The 22,130-nt window shown below is 35.8% G+C and overlaps 1 protein-coding gene across 2 annotated transcripts in view; it reads right to left on the bottom strand.

Annotated features, from left to right (window-relative positions):
* The window catches only part of LOC141388590 (serine/threonine-protein kinase 32A), a 182,958-nt gene that overhangs the window by 117,792 nt on the left and 43,036 nt on the right, over positions 1-22,130 (bottom strand). For both annotated transcript variants that reach the window (XM_073958535.1, XM_073958536.1), the window contains one exon: positions 10,973-11,868. In XM_073958535.1, coding sequence (XP_073814636.1) covers positions 10,973-11,030 — 58 coding nt within the window. In that variant the 5' untranslated portion in view covers positions 11,031-11,868. The remainder of the gene's footprint in view (positions 1-10,972; positions 11,869-22,130) is intronic.

Raw genomic sequence — 22,130 nt, 5'->3', positions numbered from 1 at the left:
TCTCACTTAAATACCGCTTTAAAAAACAGATTTCACAAGATGAGTGTTTTCCCCATGGTTATTGAGTTTGCAATAATGCAGCAAGTTAAAGCTTGAATGATAGCTGTACAGTGGGAAATTGATAAAAACTGACTGACTGTAATGTGTGTAATGTAATGCCTAAGAGGACATTAGTATAAAGTTAAGAAAGCTGGACTCATAATTATTTTCACAACGATATAAATACGATTCCCATTTTATCTTGAAAAAGTTTCATAGAAGATTTTCATCCATTAAAAATCCTAAACGAGTATTTTCAGCTTATATAATTCGAAAGTGAGGCAAAAATCCTAAAAAAACCTGCGTTCCAGATATGGACCTTAATATAGCCAATCTGACTGGAAATTGCTAAAAACAAATCGAGGGTGCAATATTGTTTTTGTCAATGTCATACGTGAAATTTTGGACAAAATATAGTTCTAATGTTTTATTTTATGAAATTTATGTTTGCGTGAAAAATCGACATTTTGGACCATAAAATCGTCAAATCGTCATTTTTCAATTTTCGGCCAAAAAAATCGTCAAAATGACGATAAATCGTCAAAGTTGGCAACACTGATTCCAAGCCATGTTTTGATTGGGCATCCCCGCAAAGCTCATTCGGCTTTCTGAGATGACTTTAACTGTTACCTGGTCCTCAGTTAAAATAACAAGAAACCTCTCCCAATATTTCATTACCAAAAGAGGAAAAGGTTATACGATATGCAAACGTCGAAAGAAATGGCACAATATAAATGAATAGCTACATGTTACCTGCTTATACTGACGATAACTGATATCTTTAAGAAGTTTGAAGAAGAATCTGCTACAGTGGGTGGCATAGAACTCGGACCAACTGTGGAAGTTGGTTCATATAACTTGAGGTAGTTAAAGACTTCGTCTGCTTCGGCACCGCCATAAACACAACAAACAACATCAGTTGTGAAATAAGAAGAAGGATAATATTGACCAACAGATGCTAATTTAGCTTAAGTAAGCAGTTTAAAAACAAAGCCACATCTCGTCAAACAAAAATAACGCTTTACAAAACAGTGATACTACCCGTGCCAATGTATAGTTCCGAAGCTTGGGTACTTGCGCAAGCAAATAATGTAGTGCTTGGTGTGTTTGAGAGAAAAATGTTTCGAAAGATCTACGAGAATTTGGTGGCCCTTTTTGGACATATGAACTTCCCGAAAAAGATGAGGATTAGTTCAGAAGTGTTGCGGAGAAGGTACTTAAAGGAATGGACCGACTTGGTTCACTATGGAAGTGGATCTTATTTTGGGAGTCATATCTTTTCGATAGATAACGCGCCTTCTAGTCATTTCAGTGGGTCATAGTATAATTTTTGGACTAGTATGCCAGGAAGCATGGATTTCTGCACGGAAAACATAATATTGGTTTAAAAAAGACCACAGTGAACAGCATCGGTACATATACATTTCCAAAGGATCTTCGAACAGACTTTAAACTGCGCTTTTTGAACTTTTGTGGGGGAGGTACCCTATAGAGGGGACCAATATGGGCCATTTCAGAAGTTAAACTAAAGTTGGCCAAAATATTAGGAGATCCAAAGTTTGGACCAAATTGGTTAACCCGTTAAAAGATATCGTGCATACCATTTTAGTGACATTTTTTAAATATTGAGGGAAAGTACCAGAAGTCGTGGACAGGTATTGCCCATCCTTTTTATACATTTCGGGCTGTTTTTTCAAGAAGTATGGACTTGCCACCGAAACAACTTTTACCGTCGTAATTGAAGCAGCGAATACAAAGCTATTCGAGAGCAGGTCTTAAAGTGAACTTATCCGAAATGTTGTGTGGGAGGTACCCGAAGGAGTGGACAAATATAGTCCATATTCGAACCTGATCTATATTTGGTAGATATATTAGGATGTTTAAAGTATGGAACTTTTGTGGGGGAGGCGCCTAAAGGAGTGGACCGATATGGCTTATCTTCGAACTTAAACTTAGTTTGGACAAAATATTACGAACGCCACATTTTTAACCCAATCGGCAGATCCGTTCGAGAGTTATCTTGCGCTCCAACCACTACACACGAGAGCAGCTCCTAAACTGAACTTTTTCGATGTGCAAAGTATGGACCAAATCGGTTACACCCTTCAGAGTTATCGTGCGCACAAATTTTCCAAGCATTTTCGAACTTTTGTGGGGAGGTACCGGAAGGAGTAGACCGATATAACCCATCTTCGAACTTAAACTTAGTTTGGACAAGTCGGTTGATCCGTTCGAGAGTTATCGTGCACTCTAGCCAGACAGACTGACAGACAGACGGACATGGCTAAATCAACTCCAAATAGTCTGAAACGGATTTCCTCCAAACATACTTTCATTATTTCGATGAGACACATTTTGCCCGTATGAAAGTATATATACTAGGGTTATAACTTTTTTCCAATTTTTGCAAATATCAACAAGTGAGCAAAGGCTATAGTCGGGACGGGGCCGACCATGTGATACCCTACACCACTACCCCTGTGCATAAGCTTTCCACTGGTAAACATTTCTTTTAGGGAATATAATCCGACTACCACCGAAAATAATATGCCTCTTTCTCTCTGGGACCCCCATAAGCAACCAAAATTTCGTGACCATCCGATCAAAATTACGACCTGTAGCTTGATTGCAAAAAATGGAAGAATTGGATGCATTACCGACTATTGTGGTATCTCCCTTTTTTGACCACATTCGCCAACCTGCTTTACACCAATGTAAAGGTAATATTTTCCTCTTCCATTGACAGGCTTTGCCGTTGGAATACCCCTACTAGAAGCCGATATATTCACAAAGAATAAATCTTTTAATTTGTCTCCAAATGAGTTTTTCCCCATTCCGACCCCTAAATATTATCCGACTATCACCAAAATCAATAGGCTTTTTCCTCTGTGGGGCCCCCATCTACCCCCAAAATTTCGTCACTATCCGGTCAAAATTCCAACATGTAGCGTGATTCCAAAAAATGGAAAAATTGGGTATATTACTGAATTTTGCAATATCTCGGTTTGCTTACTTACGCCACCATACTTTGCATCAATATAAACGAGATCTTTTCTTCTTCCATTGACGGGTATTCCTTTTGGAATACTCCAACCAGAAGCGGACCCAGCAAAATTTGACGGAAGGGGTTCTTTGCGATGACGTGATTTCATGTCATCTTTTGCATTGGTTCAAAGGAAGTCGTGGAAGATCCGATCTTTTCATTAGGATTTGAACCAATGCAAAGGAAGTCGTGAAAGATCCGATCTTTTCATCAGCATTTGTACCCATTCCATCGATCCAATAGAGATGATGTTTGTGTTTTTATTTACACACCTGTTTATTTTCATTTTGGTATGTTCCAGTACTGCAAAAATCTACTAATTTTTACTATTTTTTCCGATAACATAAAGGAAAAATTGTTATCGTAGTAAAAATAAGTAGATTCTTGCAGTTTCTGGAACAGACCAAAGTTGTTAGAACTATCGTCGTGATGTTGTCTTACATTTCCTGCATATCAAACAACTAAAACTTCTAAACAATTGGTATTATATGAAGTCCCAACCATCGAGCTAAAAATAGAATCGGACTGCACACATTGCCATTTTAAAAGTTCCCTTGTCTGTTCTAAATCTGACATAGAATGAAATCAATCAAATTTCGCTTCTTGGAATTTGAAAAAAAAAGTCCGAAACGAAAAGGAACAATAATCTGAAAATAAAGAAGAAACTACTTTTGGAAAGAAACAATTAAAAATAAATTAATTAAGCATAAATGGTATTTTCCATAAAAAGTCTCTCCTCCCCGTTCGTTACATTTTGTTCTTAGAGATCCCTAAAGCAAGCCGGGTTGTAGATCCCTACATACATATTTCCGTCACTAAACAAAAGAGTATAAATTACCAAAATGTTGTTATAAAATAACAATATTATAAAATAAAAGTAATTTACGAAATAAAAATACTTAAAGGAGTGCATTTGGAGTCCATGTCGAAATCTGAACTGGTGATGGGAAGATAATTGAAAAAACCTTTTGTAAGATGAAAGAATATCAGTTGCGGAGAACGGAGGAAGTAATCTTTTGCGTTGCAGCGGTGGTGATTACATTGCAATTTTCGATGTAAACTTTTGAAAAACTAAACTGATAAATTAATTGTAGTTATTTCATGAATTCGTTTGAATTAATAAAGAGTTTTGTTTTTCATGAAAACCATATTTCAATACAGCATTTCCATTTTCCAAACAATATGAAAATTTCATGCCAAGGGGTTGGTGAAAATGACATGCCAAAGCATTGGTTAAAATGACATGTCAAAGCATGGATGAAAATGACGTGTCAAAGCATTGGTGAAAATGACATGTCAAATCATTGGTGGAAATGACATGCCAAAGCATTGGTGGAAATGACATGTCAACGCATTGGTTAAAATGACATGCTTAGGATCCAGAAAAGAACGTCATCTTTTAGGGTCCACGCTCATATAAAATTCATCGATGAATATGCTAAAAAGATGACATGCTAGATCACTTGCACCCATGATTGAATGTCATCTTTGGCATCGAACATTTTGCTGGGGAGATATTCGCATAAGAAAAAAACGTTGACCTTTCTCCACATAAGCTTTTCGCTTATTCCGACTCCTGAATATTATCCGACCATCACCAAACTAAATAGGCTTCTTCCTCTGTGGGACCCGCATCAACTCCCAAAAAATTCGTGACGATTCGATCAAAATTGCGACCTGTAGCGTGATCACAAACAAATCGGAAAATGGGATGCATTACCGACTATTGCGATATCTCTGTTGTTTGAGCAGCTACAACAACCTACTTTACATCGTTGTAAAGGTGATATTTTCTACTTTCCTTGCCAGGTTTTGCTTTTGATATACCTCTTAAAGAAACAGAGATGTTGGCTTTGAAATAAAACGTAGACCTTTTCTCCAAATAAGTTTTTGCCCATTCCGACCCCTGAATATTATCCGACCATCATTAAAATCAGTAGGCTTCTTCCTCTGTGGGACACCCATTAACCCCTAAAATTTCGTGACGATCCGATCAAAATTGCGATCTGTGGCATGATTACAAAAAAATCGGAAATGGGATGCATTATCGACTGTTGCCATATCTCTGATATTTGACCACCTACGACAACTTACTTTACATCGTTGTAAAGGTGATATTTTCTACTTTCCTTGCCAGGTTTTGCTTTAGATATACCTCTTAAAGAAACAGCGATATTGGCTTTGAAATAAAACGTTGACCGTTCTCCAAATAAGTGTTTGCCCATTCCGACCCCTGAATATTAATTGACCATCATCAAAATCAATAGGCTTCTTTCTCTTTGGGAACCACATTAACCCCCAAAATTTCGTGACGATCCGATCAAAATTGCGACCTCTGGCGTGATTACAAAAAAATCGGAAAATGGGATGCATTATCGAATATTGCCATATCTCTGCTATTTGACCACCTACGACAACCTACTTTACATCGTTGTAAAGGTGATATTTTCTACTTTCCTTGCCAGGTTTTGCTTTTGATATACCTCTTAAAGAAACAGAGATATTGGCTTTGAAATAAAATGTTGACTTTTCTCCAAATAAGTGTTTGCGCATTCCGACCCCTAAATATTATCCGACCATCACCAAAATCAATAGGCTTCTTAATCTGTGAGACCCCCATTAACCCTCAAAGTTTCGTGACGTTCCGATCAAAATTGCGACCTGTAGCGTGGTTTCCAAAAAATAGAAAAATGGGATGTAATACCGACTACTGCGATATCCCCGTTATTTGGTTACCTACGTAGACCTAGTTTGTATCATTGTAAAGATGGGATCTTCTACTTTCATAGTCAGGCTTTGCTTTTGGAAAATGTTCAACCAAAGCTGTGATATTCGTCAATATAATGAAAATCGCAAAAATGAAAATTGGGGTTTTATTTGCTACTATTGTGATATCTTCGTTGCTTGATCACATACGAGCACCTACTTTACATCATTAGAAAGGTGATATTTTCTACTTTAATTGTCAGGTTTTGCTTTTGGTATACCCCATGCAGAAGCTGAGATATTCGCTTTGGAAAAAAACGTTGTCTTTTTATCCACCTAAGTTTTTTGCCCTTTCCGACCCCTAAATATTATCCGACCATCACCAAAATCAATAGGCTTCTTCCCCTCCGGGACCCCCATCGACATCCAAAATTTCGTGACGATCCGATCAAAATTGCGACCTGTAGCGTGATTACAAGGTTTAGATGGACAGACGGACAGACGGACGGACGGACGGACTGACGGACGGACACACATAGCCAGATCGACTCAGCTAGACATTCAGTCGAGACATTCATTTTGGTATATATAAGTATGGGTCTACGACCATTATTTCGATGCGTTACAAACTTTTTGCCCAAAACCAACTTATAATACCCTCTCCACATAGTGGTGTAGGGTATAAAAATACCACCGCATAGCCGTGTAGAGCATGAAAAACTACTACGAAATACGGTGTAATTTTTTCTCTATTGCGAAAAAAGTTTCCACACCAAATGCATTGAAATTCAGTAATGATTTTAAATTAGATTTAAGCTATTAATAAGTTATTACGAGACGCGTATATGTCATTATAACAAATACAATTAAATCTAATTTGTTATAATGGCATATACGCGTCTCGTAATAACTTATTAATAGCTTAAATCTAATTTAAAATCAATATCCAAATCATTCTGGTTCAACTGGTTATCAAATTGCGATATTTCAGAGCATTTAATGCACCTTTGACAATATTGCAATTTGTTGTTTTTCTTTATAAACTCGCGAATTTTATGTTTGTATTTATTGTACCTATCGGACAAGAGCATATGTGGTCATTTGCAACGAATTCGCGAAAGATACATACTGTTTTTAATGACTTTGTAATAATAATAAGTAAGCCGTAATAATAAGTAATAAGTAAGTAAAATAATAAGTAAGCCGTGTAGATTGAAGTTTTGGGGGATAGAGATGTCGTATGAAGTGCGTATAAATTACGAGCATAACTAGACAAGACGTAGTGTTGTCAGACGCAATTTGACATTTTTTTTTTTCGAACGTTCCCACGCCTCTCTTTCCCACCCCTGCCGACCGAGGGGCAGGTTTTAGGATAAACGTACTCAGAGGCTCAATTCTGTTTCTATAAAAATGTGTAATGAAAGATTTTATAAAGGAAATAAATGTCAAATGAAACAAAATTATGAAGAAAATATTTTTCATTTCAAATTTTCATGGACAAGAATCATGGTAGAATAAGATGGTAGCAGCAATACACAGCTGACTGAACTGGGTTGTAACGTTAGTGTCAAATTTCATATGACATTTTATACATTTATTTCTATTTCGATGTACAAAAAAAATATCATTCCGAAAAGACCATTTCCCAGAAAGACTTCTTCATATCAATGACATGTAACTTCCTCCAAGTTCGAACGATAAGCTGCGCAGTAAATCCCCGCTTGTAGAGGCGATACAACATTTGTTAATATGTGAGGTATTTTGTTAAAATTTAAAAAATTAAACCCTAATAAACAGATGCTTCTTTGATTTCTAAAACAAAACATTGAAACAGCTTCTCCTTTTTCTATGAATTTCCAGCGACCCCAAACTTTTCTGCAAGAATTCTACTTTCTGCGAGAATTTATGCATTTAGTGGAATGATGTGGAAACATAAAAATTGAAAATGTGACGAATTTTCATTCATGTTTTCCAAAATATTCAACCAAATGTTAAATTCCAATAACTTATAGACATTTCCTTGTTTTGTTTACAAATACAACTGGCAGTAACGTTACAAACAAAAACAAATTCATTTGTGGTTGTTGTTCGAGTCGTATTTGTTGTAGTATTAACTTTACCTTATATTTGTTCTACCATGGACAAGAATCCAGCCCCTGGACTGTTTGACATATGAACGTGTGTTGTGTTGTTTACGGTGACTTGAAAAAATCACTTCGAAAAAAAGGAATTCAATTGGGAACATTTTCGTTCGATCATTTTTCACAACTTTCGACGTGGATAATCACGGCAATCTTGGTATGTCGATAAAGGACCATCCTATAGCGCTATAAAAAACTCGTTTAAAACAGCGTGAGGCTCGTCCAAAAACGACCGTTGTGCCAGAAAAACATTAAAAATTAATGCAAGAGACATCCTTGGCCATTTTTTTTTACCAACTTACATTTGTTATTGGATGAACTCCTGGGGCTCAATTCTGTTTCTATGAAAATAAGTGTGTCTGCGTACTCGATAATTTGTAATAATTATTACAAATTATTACTGAATGTTGTTTTTTTACACAAATGTTCAGTAAAAGAGAATGAATTGAGAAACTTGTTTCGAAATTTTTATTACTGAGAACTTTTAATTTTTACTGAAGGAATTTTGTTCAGTAACATTTTGTAGCTTTAGGCAGTTGTCAAAAGTTTATAATATTCAAATATCATAATCGTAAATATTAAACAAATTGAAAAATTTTACTGAATGTTGTCTTTTTACTTTTTTATTTTTTCCTTTGGAAGAGTATAAAATGCTTAACTCTAAAAAAAGTTACTGAGTAATATTTACTGAGAAAGTACAAGGACAAACCTAATGTGAAATGAAAACTTTTATAAAGGAAATAAATGTCAAATGAAAAAAAATATAAAGAAAATATTTTTCATTTCAAATTTAGAACGAGAATCCAGCTCCAGGGGCTGGACGCAAAAATGTTTTTTTCTCATTAGATCCAGCACAATTTGACAATTGCTCAAAAGCGGGCTCTTGTCGATTGGTGAATATATATACATATGTATGTATATATATATATATATATATATATATATATATATATATATATATATATATATATATATATAATATATATATATATATATATATATATATATATATATATATACGATTGTGAATAAATACGATCGCGGTGCTTTAAGATACATATAAGATCGTCACAGGTGACGCATGAGGCCGAAACAAAATAGTAATCGACCTTGTGGGTCTTCGAAGGCGAACCAAATCCAACGAAAGTTGTTCATGGAAGAAGCATTTCGCCTGTTTCTTCTGCAAAATTGATCTTATTGCGACTCTACGATTGGTGAATATATATACATATGTACATACATGTATACGATTGTGGATAAATACGATCGCGGTGCTTTAAGATACATATAAGATCGTCACAGGTGACGAATCATGGGTCTATTCGCATGAGGCCGAAACAAAATAGCAATCGACCTTGTGGGTCATCGAAGGCGAACCAAAATCTAACGAAAGTTTGTTCATGGAAAAAGCATTTCGCCTGTTTCTTCTGCAAAATTGATCTTATAGCGACTCTACGGCTTTAGAAATGTAGAACGGTTAATTCTGAGTGGTACACTACAATTTGTTTGCCTTAAGTTTCCTAAGAAAACGAACAGGATAAGACGAGTCATTGCGCAGCTTGACAATGCGAGTTCTCACACATCGATTCAAACTAGCGCATTTTTGAACGGACAAAAGGTGGAATTGATGGGCCATCCGCCGCACATCCCTGACTTGGCACTCAATGACTTCATTTGATTCCCGCAATGGTTTTCGTCGCGATAAAAAACCATCTTTTGTAGGTGTCTCAATCGGTGTGGACGAAGTGTTTCAACAATAGGTTTGAGCCCACGAAAAAGGGTATAAATCATGCTGGAGAATATTTTGAAAAACAATAAAACCATTTGATAAATGATGATAAATATTCGCCTTTTCATTATTAGGCCAGAAACTTTTTACCGTGGGTAGATCGTTTGATTTCCATCAAGTTGAAGGTTCTTCAGCTAACAACCTAATCCAAAGACGCATGCACTTAAAATTCTATCCTAAGTTTGTCTTAAATAACAAACTTTTTATTATAGCCACCATGGTAATGATGCGGATATCAATCTTGTTACGTCAACATTCATTATTAGTGTATGTTTACATTTGAGGAGATTACCATGATAATTTTGTTCTAACTATATATTTTCACATTAGGTGTGTCCTTTTACATGATAATTTGTAATAATTAGTACGAAATGTTACTAAATGCTGTCTTTTTACACAAAAGTTCAGTAAAAGAGAGCGAAATGAGAGAACAATTTTGACAGTTGTTTGCTGAAAAATTGCTAAAAGTTGCTGAAAGAATTTTTCCAAGCAACATTTAGCAAGTTCGATCAGCTGTTTTTTAATCATCTGCTAATGGTCAGCTGCTCAATGTTTACCTTATTTTTGTGGAAAAATACAATAAATATTCAGTTATATTTATTGATTATTTTATTAATATATTAATAATTTTTTATTTATTTTGCTTAAAATAGAAAAACGTTTTCATTGCTTTGGAGTTAGTTGTCTTTCATGCATTGGCGCCAATCTTTTTGTTTTGGTTATCAACTGTTATCTTGCTAAAGTTTACTAAATGCTGTCTTTTTACTTTTTTCTCTATTTTCGTATCAAAGAGTAAAATCTCTCTTACTCTCTGAAAAGAAGTTACTGAATAATTATTACTGAAAAAGTAAAAAGACACAACTATTATATAACTTTTCATTTATATTCATACATTATACACTTTAATAGAAATATTGGGGTTTACCGTAATAATGAAAGTTGGTATATGGTATATCTCGTTGTGGACTTGTCAGTTATATTATAAAATAACTTGTTTCCCATACTAACTTTAAAAACAATATAATTTAGCGTAAGTTTATTTTACCTACAGTACAGGCTTTTTTATTGGCTAAACACCGACATTTGATAAATTTAAACAATTTTCATCTCTCCTACAAGCGGAATTATCTCTGTTACGGAAACAAATGTATGTCAATGCCATAGTGTTAGGTCCTACTGTGTATCTTTGTCTATGTATGTATGTACATTTGTGTGTTTCAATATTCTCCATGGCTTTGTAAGATTAGTACTTACCATCATCATCATTATAGAGACTATTATCTGAACGATTTGATGAATTTGCTGCCCCCATGCTGCATATGGCGCCCAATGTACCACCGATGGTGTTTTGCACAAAACAGCGCAATTCTATTGTAACGCTTTAGACGATAATAAAATCCTTATTAGATTGTTTAGCATGTCATTGATGGTTGGCGGAATAGTCGTCACTGAACTTTTGGTGGAGGAAACTGCTGTTGATGCTTTTATTGCGATTGGAGGTTTTTTCTTTGATATTTGCCCGTTTTGCTTTGTATACAATAATTTCATTTGAATTTGTTCTTGGGTATGTATTCTGATGTTGTTCTTCTAGTGTTGCTGTTGTTGCTTTCAACAAGCAATCCATTCACTTTGTCTAGTTCTCGGTTTAAAGCAAATTAGCTTTTAACAATTTTACATACTTGAGTTCTGATGCTGTTGACTTTCAACGAGCGGCAGCAGCAGCATCAGCCACGTACAAATCCAATTCGTTGCTAGCACGGGTTTGCAAAGGCTATGACAGGATTCCGTGCGAAAGCGGTGTGCAAATACAATAATCTCAACACTAAAGCACACAGACGACATTCATCGTGACTGACTATCCAAAGGGATTAAATGCAACAGCGATTACAACCACAATCGTCGTTTATGCAATCGTTGTCTACACGGCTTAGTGCCTGTCTACCACTACATTTGCTGGAGAAATACAAAACAATACGTGTATATCCAGTGTTTATTGTTGGTGATCCGCATTTAGTATTCCATTCAACAGATGGTTTCCCATTCACAAACACAATTTGTAAGAGTTTAAACTGCGCCTTCTTTCGCCATTCATTAACGTTGTGGATGTTGTCGTCGACAGTTTTATGGTCTCAAACTGTGCGCCGTTTCTTCTGTAAATGAATGCGGAACAAATTGTTGAATTAGTTAAATTAATTAGATGTTAATTTTAATTAGGTTTTATGGTATTTTTATGTTCTACTTTAGATGCTGGCCGCCAGCCAGCTTGAGTAAATTGTTTTATGTCGAATAGGAAACATTTAAAACAAAGCTGAGGGTTGTGGAAGGACCTTAGCAGTCGGTGGTCACTAGGTATTGTTGTGTTCTTTTAATATGAATGTTTTATGGCATAAATATGTCCACGCCATCGCAAGGAAAATATAAGCTTTTGTTTGCAACTTTTAAGTCTTTATCCAATGCAGGGACGTGTTTTGTAGGATTTTCTAGTTGTTGATTTTCCTTTCCTGGCTGGTCAAGGCCAAAACTCAATCAATCAAAACGTCGTTGCACTTCTTATATTTAAAATTATTCTAGTAGAAAATTCGGAAATTATAAATTGCATTCATTAATTTTTCATCAAACATTGTATATTTTTTGTTATTGCTTATGGGAAATGAACTGTCAACATGAAATGTGAAATATCAAGCCGAGTAATAATTCCAAAGTTCAGCAATTTTTAACTTTGACGCATGAAATCTCTGTGTTGAGGGCTGTCCTATTGAAAATAGTACAATTTAACATTTTCGCTTAGAAGCCAAGAAAGCGATACAAACAATAAAAACCGATTGAGTTTTGGGCTTTATGGAGTATAAATCATGCTGTACATGCGATCGATTCTAGGAGCAGACACACTACGAGTCTAATCACTACTTTCAAAAGTCTAATCATAACGTTCATAATAACGGAAATATTACAGCGTGTTAACATTGCAGGGGTATGAGTTTCACGAGCCTGTTAGAATTAAAAATTGCGACACATTTGTTATACTATTTTCCATGGCTTTGTAGGATTAGTAGAATAGAGGTTATTACCTAAACGATTTGATGAGTTTGCTGTCCCCATGGCGCATATGGCGCCCAACGTATCAGGAAAATGCTGCTGATGGTTTTATTGGTATTGGCGTTTCTGATTCCTAGGATTATATTGAGCAAAAAGGTCCTCTAGACTACTCTTGAAGTTTTTTATCAGACTTTTTTCACGTTTATCTTTTTTGATATTTTGGCATATAACAGCCAGTCATTGAGATTTTCGATCCAATACTAAGACAAAAAATGTAGCCAAGGCAACCCCTCATACCAATTGCGGATATTATTCGAATGTTCGGCACAACTTTCGAAAACGATATCACATTCGAAGAATTGACAAATGTTTTTCGGGTGTACACAAGCACGTTGTTCTTTTGTTCGTCAAAAGTTTAAAAACGATATCGTTTTCGAACATTTGGCGAATGTTTTTTCTTACTTCGGAATTTGTTAAGTTTTAAAAAATAATTTTATGTAGTTCGTATAAAATTCCCATTGGCTTTTTTCAAATATTTTCGATATAAATGCTAGGTACAATATAAACAAGAAGTGATGATAAACCCAACATATGGCTAGGTTACAAATATAAGACAACAATGTTTATAAACAGTTACACACATTGAAGCGCAAACATTACAAAGAAGGAAAAGGTACATCCCCCCATACCATCGTATCGCAAACGATCCGTTTTCGAATGTTTTTTCGATAGTTTTGCGGATATTTTGTTCGAAAACGACACACGAGAACGAATTGTAAACGATTCATCCGTCGCTCAGTTTGTGGCAGGAAAACCTTCGAATTCGAATATCGCCAATAATATTATTAGTGAAGGAAAGATGATAGTTTTTACGATAGTGAAGAAAAAGCATTTTTGGCGGACATGACATGTTTAACTTTACCTGACGTCTGTTGATATTTCTGTTATGTACCTTTTCTTCTTTGTAATGTTTGCGATTCACTGCGTGTAACTGTTTATAAACATTGTTGTCTTGTATTTGTATCCTTTTGTGTTTATCATCACTTCTTGTTAATATTATACGTAGCATTTATATCGAAAATATTTGAAAAAAGGAAATGGGAATTTTTTCCGAACTACATAAAAATTTTTTTAAAACGTAAAAAATTTCCGAAGTAAAAAATGTTTCTCGAAACAATTTTTCTTATGAAGAAAAAACATTCACAAAATGTTCGAAAATGATATCGTTTTTAAACTTTTGACGAACAAAAGAACAACGTGCTTGTGTACACCCGAAAAACATTTGCTAATCCTTCGACAGTGATATCGTTTTCGAAAGTTGCGCCGGACATTCGAATAATATCCGCAATTGGTATGAGGGGTTGCCTTGGCTACATTTTTTGTCTTAGTATTGGATCGAAAATCTCAATGACTGGCTGTTATATGCCAAAATATCAAAAAAGATAAACGTGAAAAAAGTCTGATAAAAAACTTCAAGAGTAGTCTAGAGGACCTTTTTGCTCAATATAATCCCAGGAATCAGAAACGCCAATACCAATAAAACCATCAGCAGCATTTTCCTGATACGTTGGGCGCCATATGCGCCATGGGGACAGCAAACTCATCAAATCGTTTAGGTAATAACCTCTATTCTACTAACATTTGCTAATCCTTCGACAGTGATATCGTTTTCGAAAGTTGCGCCGGACATTCGAATAATATCCGCACTTGGTATGGGGGGATAACAGAACTATCAAGATACGTCAGAGAAAGTTAAACATGTCATGTCCGCCAAAAATGCTTTTTCGGCACTATCGTAAAAACTATCATCTTTCATTCGCTAATAATATTATTAACGATATTCGAATTCGAAGGTTTGCCTGCCACAAACTGAGCGACCAATGAATCGTTTTCAATTCGTTCTCGTGTGTCGTTTTCGAACAAAATATCCGCAAAACTATCGAAAAACTTTCGAAAACGAATCGTTTGCGATAGCAATGGTATGGTGGGAATAATTAAGAACTCTCTAGTACATCGAAAATGCATTTTTGAACATTGTTCATTCTTTATTTGGAATTTTATCTCACCGACGCACAGTGCGAAATATGAGCACTTTAGCGGAACTTTACTAATAACTTTTAATGGAAAGGGCGTAGATTACTAAAATTTTGCAAAAACGATTGCTTAAGTCTGGAGTATTCCCCCATTGGCTTTACTTCATCATTACTTTCTTTACAGAGAGTAATGTTTACAAAACGCACTGACAGCTTGCAAAATTTACAGATCGCTACCAATATCATGATTTCATCCCGGCGAAAGGAATTATCAATTGGCTTTTCAGTTTTTGAAATGATGATTTTTCTAGTGAAAACCTGAACTCTTTAAGCATCAAGTATTCTCACGTTAATGAGAACGATGCTCACTTTTCGGCTTTCCAAAAAAAAAAAAAAACTTTTTTATATTAATAGGTAGTGTGGGACTTAGTATGGGCCACATAGACTTGCGGTTTCCTGTAGCGCTCATGTAACGGCGGCTGCCGGTTTTACGTTTTACATTCATTTTTTCAAGTGATTTTGCTGCAAATTGGTATATTGAGTTTTCAGCGGATATAGAACTTATGTACAAAATATTTTTAATATAGGTTCGCGTTTTTGAACGGTACCGGCCGATAAGACATATTTTAAATGTTACAGACATATTATCCAACGTATTTGGTTGTATTTTGGCATTTTATGTTCGTCGTAGATAGAAATCCTCTGTGCGAAATATTAGCAACGTAGGTTCGCGTTTTGGTATAGTCCCCATATGACGGGTTTCCTCATATTAGGAATTTTAAAGGTTAAAGACAAAACATGCAACCGATGTTGATGCAAATGTATATTTTGAGATATTAGCCAATAAAACACCCCCTCACACAAAAACTGTCAACAAAAGGTCCACATCTGGGTGAAGCCCCTCAACCCTACACATACGGAGTAAAATGTCAAAATTTTTTAGTTTTCATTTGTATCTATAATGTTTATTGGTCTATTCAGCAGGTCTGTACCATTAATTTTATTAATAATGTCTCAGATTAAGTTCAGGTTGGCACTGCATTACAATTTTTATCGTATATATACCAATTGGCTCCAGAACATCTAAAAATGTTGCGAGGGGATTCTTAATTTCATAAAAATCATCATTGGTTAGAATTAGTGAGTCCATTTCTTCAAAACGCAGTCAACAATGATGATAATTTCCGCGTTTACCTTCCACTTTTGGAAAATGCAACTAACGAAATTTCTCAAATAATTTTGAAATATCTTGAATATCTCCGAAAACTTTGCGTTTCTGAATCTTGTTTATAGTTTTGCGAACAGAGGAGGGTCCAACCTTTCAGATTATATATATCTTAATACGGGAATGTACGGGACTCGCTTGTGAACTGTCCACGGAAAATAAAAAAAATAATTTTGAAAACTTCAAAAAATCGCTCCTTTCCAGCAAAAATTGCATGAAAACAGTAAGAAATTTTTTTAAAGGGTAAAATATCATAATTGTTTTGTAAAATATTAAGAAAAATAGATGTAGCATGTAAGTCCATTTGTCCGCGCCACTCCATTTTTTTAATGAATCGAAAATTTATTTCTTAGAAAAAAATTATGAAACAAAAGTTCAAATCGCCAAACTGAGTATGGGCCATTTGCAGTGGAGTCCTTAGTTAACGAATTCAATAAAAATTTAATTAATTTTATGTACTTTCAAAATTCCTTAAAGTTCCACTAAACTTTCCATATTTCGCACTGTGCGGCGTATGATTTATAAAAATTATTTTATTTATGGTATGGTAGTTATACGCTAGGGGGTATAATTATAATTAAATCACCTTATTTCAGAAGCACTTTCAATGATTTGCTTATAACTTTTATAATTTTTCATCGATTTCATTCACCCAAAGACCATTGCAATCTTGACTTTGTAAATGTGAAAAAATAACATATAAAGGACATATCAAAACCGTACTTAGTAATATTGTTACGCAATTAGGGTTGAACTTACTCCCGTGTAGACGTTGTTACAATTCACACCTAACTCCCAGCTGCTCCTTTCCCCTATTTATATGTGCCCGCTGCTACATAGCCTGTTCTAGTCCCCTTAATCTGGGAGGTTCTACAATGTTCAGGTAAAATGCCAACGATTGACAAATACACACATGTACGCACATAAAAAACATACCGGTGAGTGTTAAGAAATAATGGGGCTGTGCTTGTAAATAAGGGAGAGGAGAAGGGGTTACAATGTAAAAATGCAGAAGCATAACCTTAAATCTTAAAACAAATTTATGCAACATATTCATGAACCAAAATAAAAATTTTATAGACACGTTTTAAAGGCGGTTTCATTCATTATTTTGAAGAAATCAATTAAATAAAATAATTCAAAATACCGACACATATTATTTTCTCAAACAAAACAGATCACACATATTCCAATGTTTGTACGTACATGTGGATTTTGTTTTTATTTCTCATTTGGCTCTCATTTATGGAACATAGTTGTACAAATGTACATTCAAATTGGTAGTATTTCGCATAGGATACGTAACGGCAATCGCACGTACGGGTTTTCGTGCAAAATACATAAACAGACGGTAAATGCTTAATGAACATTTACGTTACATTTCAAATTCTTAAATTAGCAGGAATTCGTCTAAATTAACTTAAATACTCCAGTGACTTTCGTAACAATATTGTCGACGAAAAGAGATCCAGTTGTTCAAGTCAAAATGGGGATGCTCGATTTTCACGGTAGATATAGGGTCTAGTGGATTTTTTGGATTTTTATTGACACCATCGATCGAACTTCTCTTCTTCGATGACGAAGACCTTTTAATCTGCCAAAGAGGGTCTGCCCGTAAACGTCTGTCCGTCTGGGATAAGTGTCGATTTTATCGCTCTCTCAACGGCCACTGTTGGTGCGTCTTGCGTGTTAATACCACAAAAATATTAAGTTTTGTGGTATTAACACGCAAGACGTACCCACAGTGGCCGTTGAGAGGGCGATAAAATCGACACTTATCCCAGACGGACATACAGTTATTAAGCCAGAGAACTAAACTCTATTTCGCACATTAGGAATTCTGACTTTGACAAAGACTGTGTTCTAAGATTTGCGATAGCTATGCAAAGGCAAAGAAAGTGTTCCAACTTTTCGGCGTATTCTCTGTCATGCTTAGCGATGATGCGCTTGTAAACCAAGGATAGCATAAAATACTAAGTCGATATAACAATTATCATCTGTCCGTCCTTCTGTCTGTTGAATGTTTTGGCCACATTGTCTCACCGAAATGGCTGAAATTTGGCTTTTAGTCTTCTTTGGGACTGCAAAATTTTCCCTCAGAGATTTGTCAGTATAAAACCCATAGACCGGTACCTCATTATTTTCGGAATTTTGAAGTTTTAGCCTCATTTTTTTTCACGGAAATGGCTGAAGTTTTGAATTGTTGTCTTCGTTGGGGATATACAGCATTCCTGCAAAGAATAGGGCCACGTTTTGGTATTTTCAAAGTTTTAGTCACATTATCCTAAAAAATGGGTAAAATTCGGTATACATTCTTCGTTAGGGATATACAACATTCCTGCAGACAATTATCCCAGGTCCACGTTTAGTTGAGATGAATGATCGAAATGATCGAATTTTTTTGCATATGAAAAAGGAAAGCCGTAGATATTCGCACACAATCATCAAATTATGCTATAGGTTTCGCTGATATCGGGCATATCGGTTGCTGTATGTAGTCTCTTTTCCGGTCAATGCTTCGAATCTTATATTTATACCGATGTTATTGTAATATTGTAACTTCGAATATTTTATTTTTTCCCCATTTCTATCTGCATGGCTTCCATGACAAAAGCTTTTTAGGGCAGTATGCGGAAACTTCGGTATAAGTATAAGATTCGAGGCATTGCAAAAAGAAGCCACTACCGACAGCAACCGAAATGCTGCGTAACTAACAGTTTTGCTGTGGTGGCATAATTTGGTGGTTGTGTGGGAACCTCCTTTTTCATATGCAAACAAATATTCGATCATTTTTTGAGTTACCATATTGCCGCCGTTGAAAATTTGATGTTGCCTAGCCGGGGAATCGATCCCACCACTTTGGCACCCAGAACATACTAGTAGTTAGATCAATAAACACCGGATTTCATCCCTAAAAGGGCGGAAACGTTGTCTTTTATTTCGTATGTTTAGTGGGTCCTGGATTTGACTGGACTTATCCCAGCGGCCGAGAAAATATTGTTACAATAGTCCATATTAGAACCTGACCAAAGGTATGGATGGTTAGAAACGGATTTCGTCCAAACATACAATTATTTCAATGAGACAAATTTGTATCGTATCAAATTATATATACCCTCGTTATTCTAAAGGCTGGGGGTATGCAAAGAAAAGTATCCTTTGTAACTTCGAAAATGATTCTGAGAATATATTACTCCCAGATATTTGGGACCTGACGCCATGAGTGTACAATCATACGCGTACATAATTAACTCAATGCCGTCAGGAAGGCGTGGAATTGCGGAAAGGTTAAACCACAAAAATAGTTGATGACCCAACGTTTCAGACCAGGCTGTAGCATTCTCGATATTCCGAACAGCCTAGCATGGCTGACCGTATCGAACGCATTGTTCTGTGTCATGGTTTGAGCTGGTTGAGTCCTCGGCCAATATATGTGGAAATGGAGTGCAGTGCTGTTGTGGTACTATGCTGCTTCCGGAACCAGTGTTGATGATCCGCAACTGGATAACACGTTATGATGCTGGGGAGGAGTAACACCTCGAGTATCTTTGCTACTGGCGATAGAAGTGTAATCGGCCTGTATGATTCACCTTTGCTGGCATCCTTGCCAGGTTTCAGCAGCGGGACCAACCTGTCCATCTTCCAGGCTTCGGGAACTATTAGGGTGGCTAGCGATAAGTTGAGGACCTTACTTAAATACTCGACTCCTGGTCATCCAGCTGTTTTAGCATCACCATTGAAATTCCGTGAAGTCCAAGCGCTTTGGATGACTTTGAGCCACGGATAACATCTGCAACATCATCCATCGTAAATTGTGGCGATTCTTCCTCGGCTTAAAGAGATCGCAAACGACGTAAAACACTTCTCTTCGCCCGGTCGCTATCAGGGTGCTCGATAAATTGATGGCAGAAATGCCCGCACACCTCTTCGGATCTGTCACAGCCACGCCGTTAAACATGACAGATGTCCAATCGTCCCTCCTACCAGGGTTCGATAACGCCTTAGCCGTTGTCCATAATTTATTACAACCGGCTCCAATGTTGCAGCACTTCAGATGTTCTAGCCAATTTTTCCGCTTGTGTTCACCGACTAATCTATTGACTTCCACTGTCAGTTCTCTGACTCTGGGGTCGCTAAGGTTAGTGTGGCGAAGCTCATCACGATCATTAGCTAATCCCGTCGCCTCTGCTGATAAATTAGGCCTTATTTCAGTTATTCGACCAGCAGGAATATAGAGAGCGGCTGCAGCAGTGATGATGTTTCGGAATTTCCTCTCTGCTACCCGAACATCAGATGGATTGAGCAGTTCCCTGAAGCGTTGGTTAGTGAACTCTCTGGAACCTTGCCAATCAGCTTTAACCATGGGGTTAATGAAAGTACGGCGTTCAAAGGTTATGAAGTCGGGTGGTCTATTGATGGAGATGAGGATTGGGAGATGGTCCGACCCAAGGGAAATTACGAGTTGCCATGTCAGGTCATTCGTCAGACCGGGTGACACGATAGATATGTAAGGCGAACGGTGGCAGCCTCCTCTAATCCTGGTGGGTGCGTCCTCGTTCCCAGTGCAGAATGTGGAGCTATCTATTTGCTCAGACAGATCTGTGCCTCTCTGGTCATTACCTAGGGCTGAATGCCATAACTCATGATGCGCATTAAAATCTCCTAGGACCAGCCGGTTATCACCTCGCAACAGAGGTTTGATGTTAAGCGAATAACGCGGGGCACAGTTATTAATCGGCGGTATATACACATTCAGCAGTTCCATCTCGGCGGTACTTGTACTTGTTCGTAACAATATGTATATGGGGAATTCCAAGTGAAATCGGACAGTTCGGAGAAAAGTAATTTTTGATTTCAATTGTTTTTGGTTCAATTAATGCTCATAGCCAACAGAACATTTTAGTATATTTTAAAATTTTTTTTTGACCAACGGTACAGAGATATCGCCTATTGAAATTATCACATTTTTAAAGAACTATGTCCAAATAAATACTCATAACTTCTTTAATATTGGTCCAAATGGGACCATCTTTTTTTTGAATTGTTTGTTTTTTCATCAGCTATTGAAAGAAATACTTAAAAGAGAAATACACAGTGGGCTTTAATGCAATTTTCGGGATTTAATATTTAAAATCAATTTTTAAATATGATTGTACCCTTCGATTTTTTCAAAAAATCATATGTTAAACTACGTTCAATTACAAAAATTTTAAGCTCTAAATCGTAATGGGATGCGAATAAATACTATTTTTTCTGAATTTTTTAAAATTTGTCGATACAATTTTTCCTTAATACCTTTGTCCAAAATTTGTATTTCCTGTATTTTTGAAGCTAAGAGTACATATTTATCATTATATGTTATATATTTATCATAAAAAATAGAAAAAAATGCACAGTGGGCTTTAATGGAATTTTCGCTGATGCATTTTCAAAATCGAAAAATGACGCAGTTTTTAAGATGTTTGAGATAAGTTCATAAATATAAAATCAAAACAAATATTTATAAATGAAACTTTTAATTTTTTTTAATAAAATAATACATTTTAGACAAAGGTATAAAGGAAAAATTAAATTGACAAATTTTAAAAAATTCAGAAAAAATAGTATTTATTCGCATCCCATTACGATTTAGAGCTTAAAATTTTTGTAAGTGAACGTAGTTTAACATATAATTTTTTTGAAAAAATCGAAGGGTACAATCATATTTAAAAATTGATTTTAAATATTAAATCCCGAAAATTGCATTGAAGCCCACTGTGCATTTCTCTTTTAAGTATTTCTTTCGATAGCTGATGAAAAAACAAACAATTCAAAAAAAAGATGGTCCCATTTGGACCAATATTAAAGAAGTTATGAGTATTTATTTGGACATAGTTCTTTAAAAATGTGATAATTTCAATAGGCGATATCTCTGTACCGTTGGTCAAAAAAAAAATTTAAAATATACTAAAATGTTCTGTTGGCTAGGAGCATTAATTGAACCAAAAACAATTGAAATCAAAAATTACTTTTCTCCGAACTGTCCGATTTCACTTGGAATTCCCCATATCTTTTTGTCGAAAGTTCGCTTAAAGTTGTGCACAGATTTAAGATGAAAACTGCCCTAGCCTCCTGCCAG

The sequence above is a fragment of the Musca autumnalis genome, unplaced genomic scaffold (assembly GCF_047663935.1).
Source record: "Musca autumnalis isolate F117 unplaced genomic scaffold, ASM4766393v1 scaffold_1, whole genome shotgun sequence".
NCBI classification, from domain to species: Eukaryota; Metazoa; Arthropoda; class Insecta; order Diptera; family Muscidae; genus Musca; species Musca autumnalis.
Note: the sequence above shows the minus strand (reverse complement) of the source record. Positions and strands in the feature narration are given on the sequence as shown.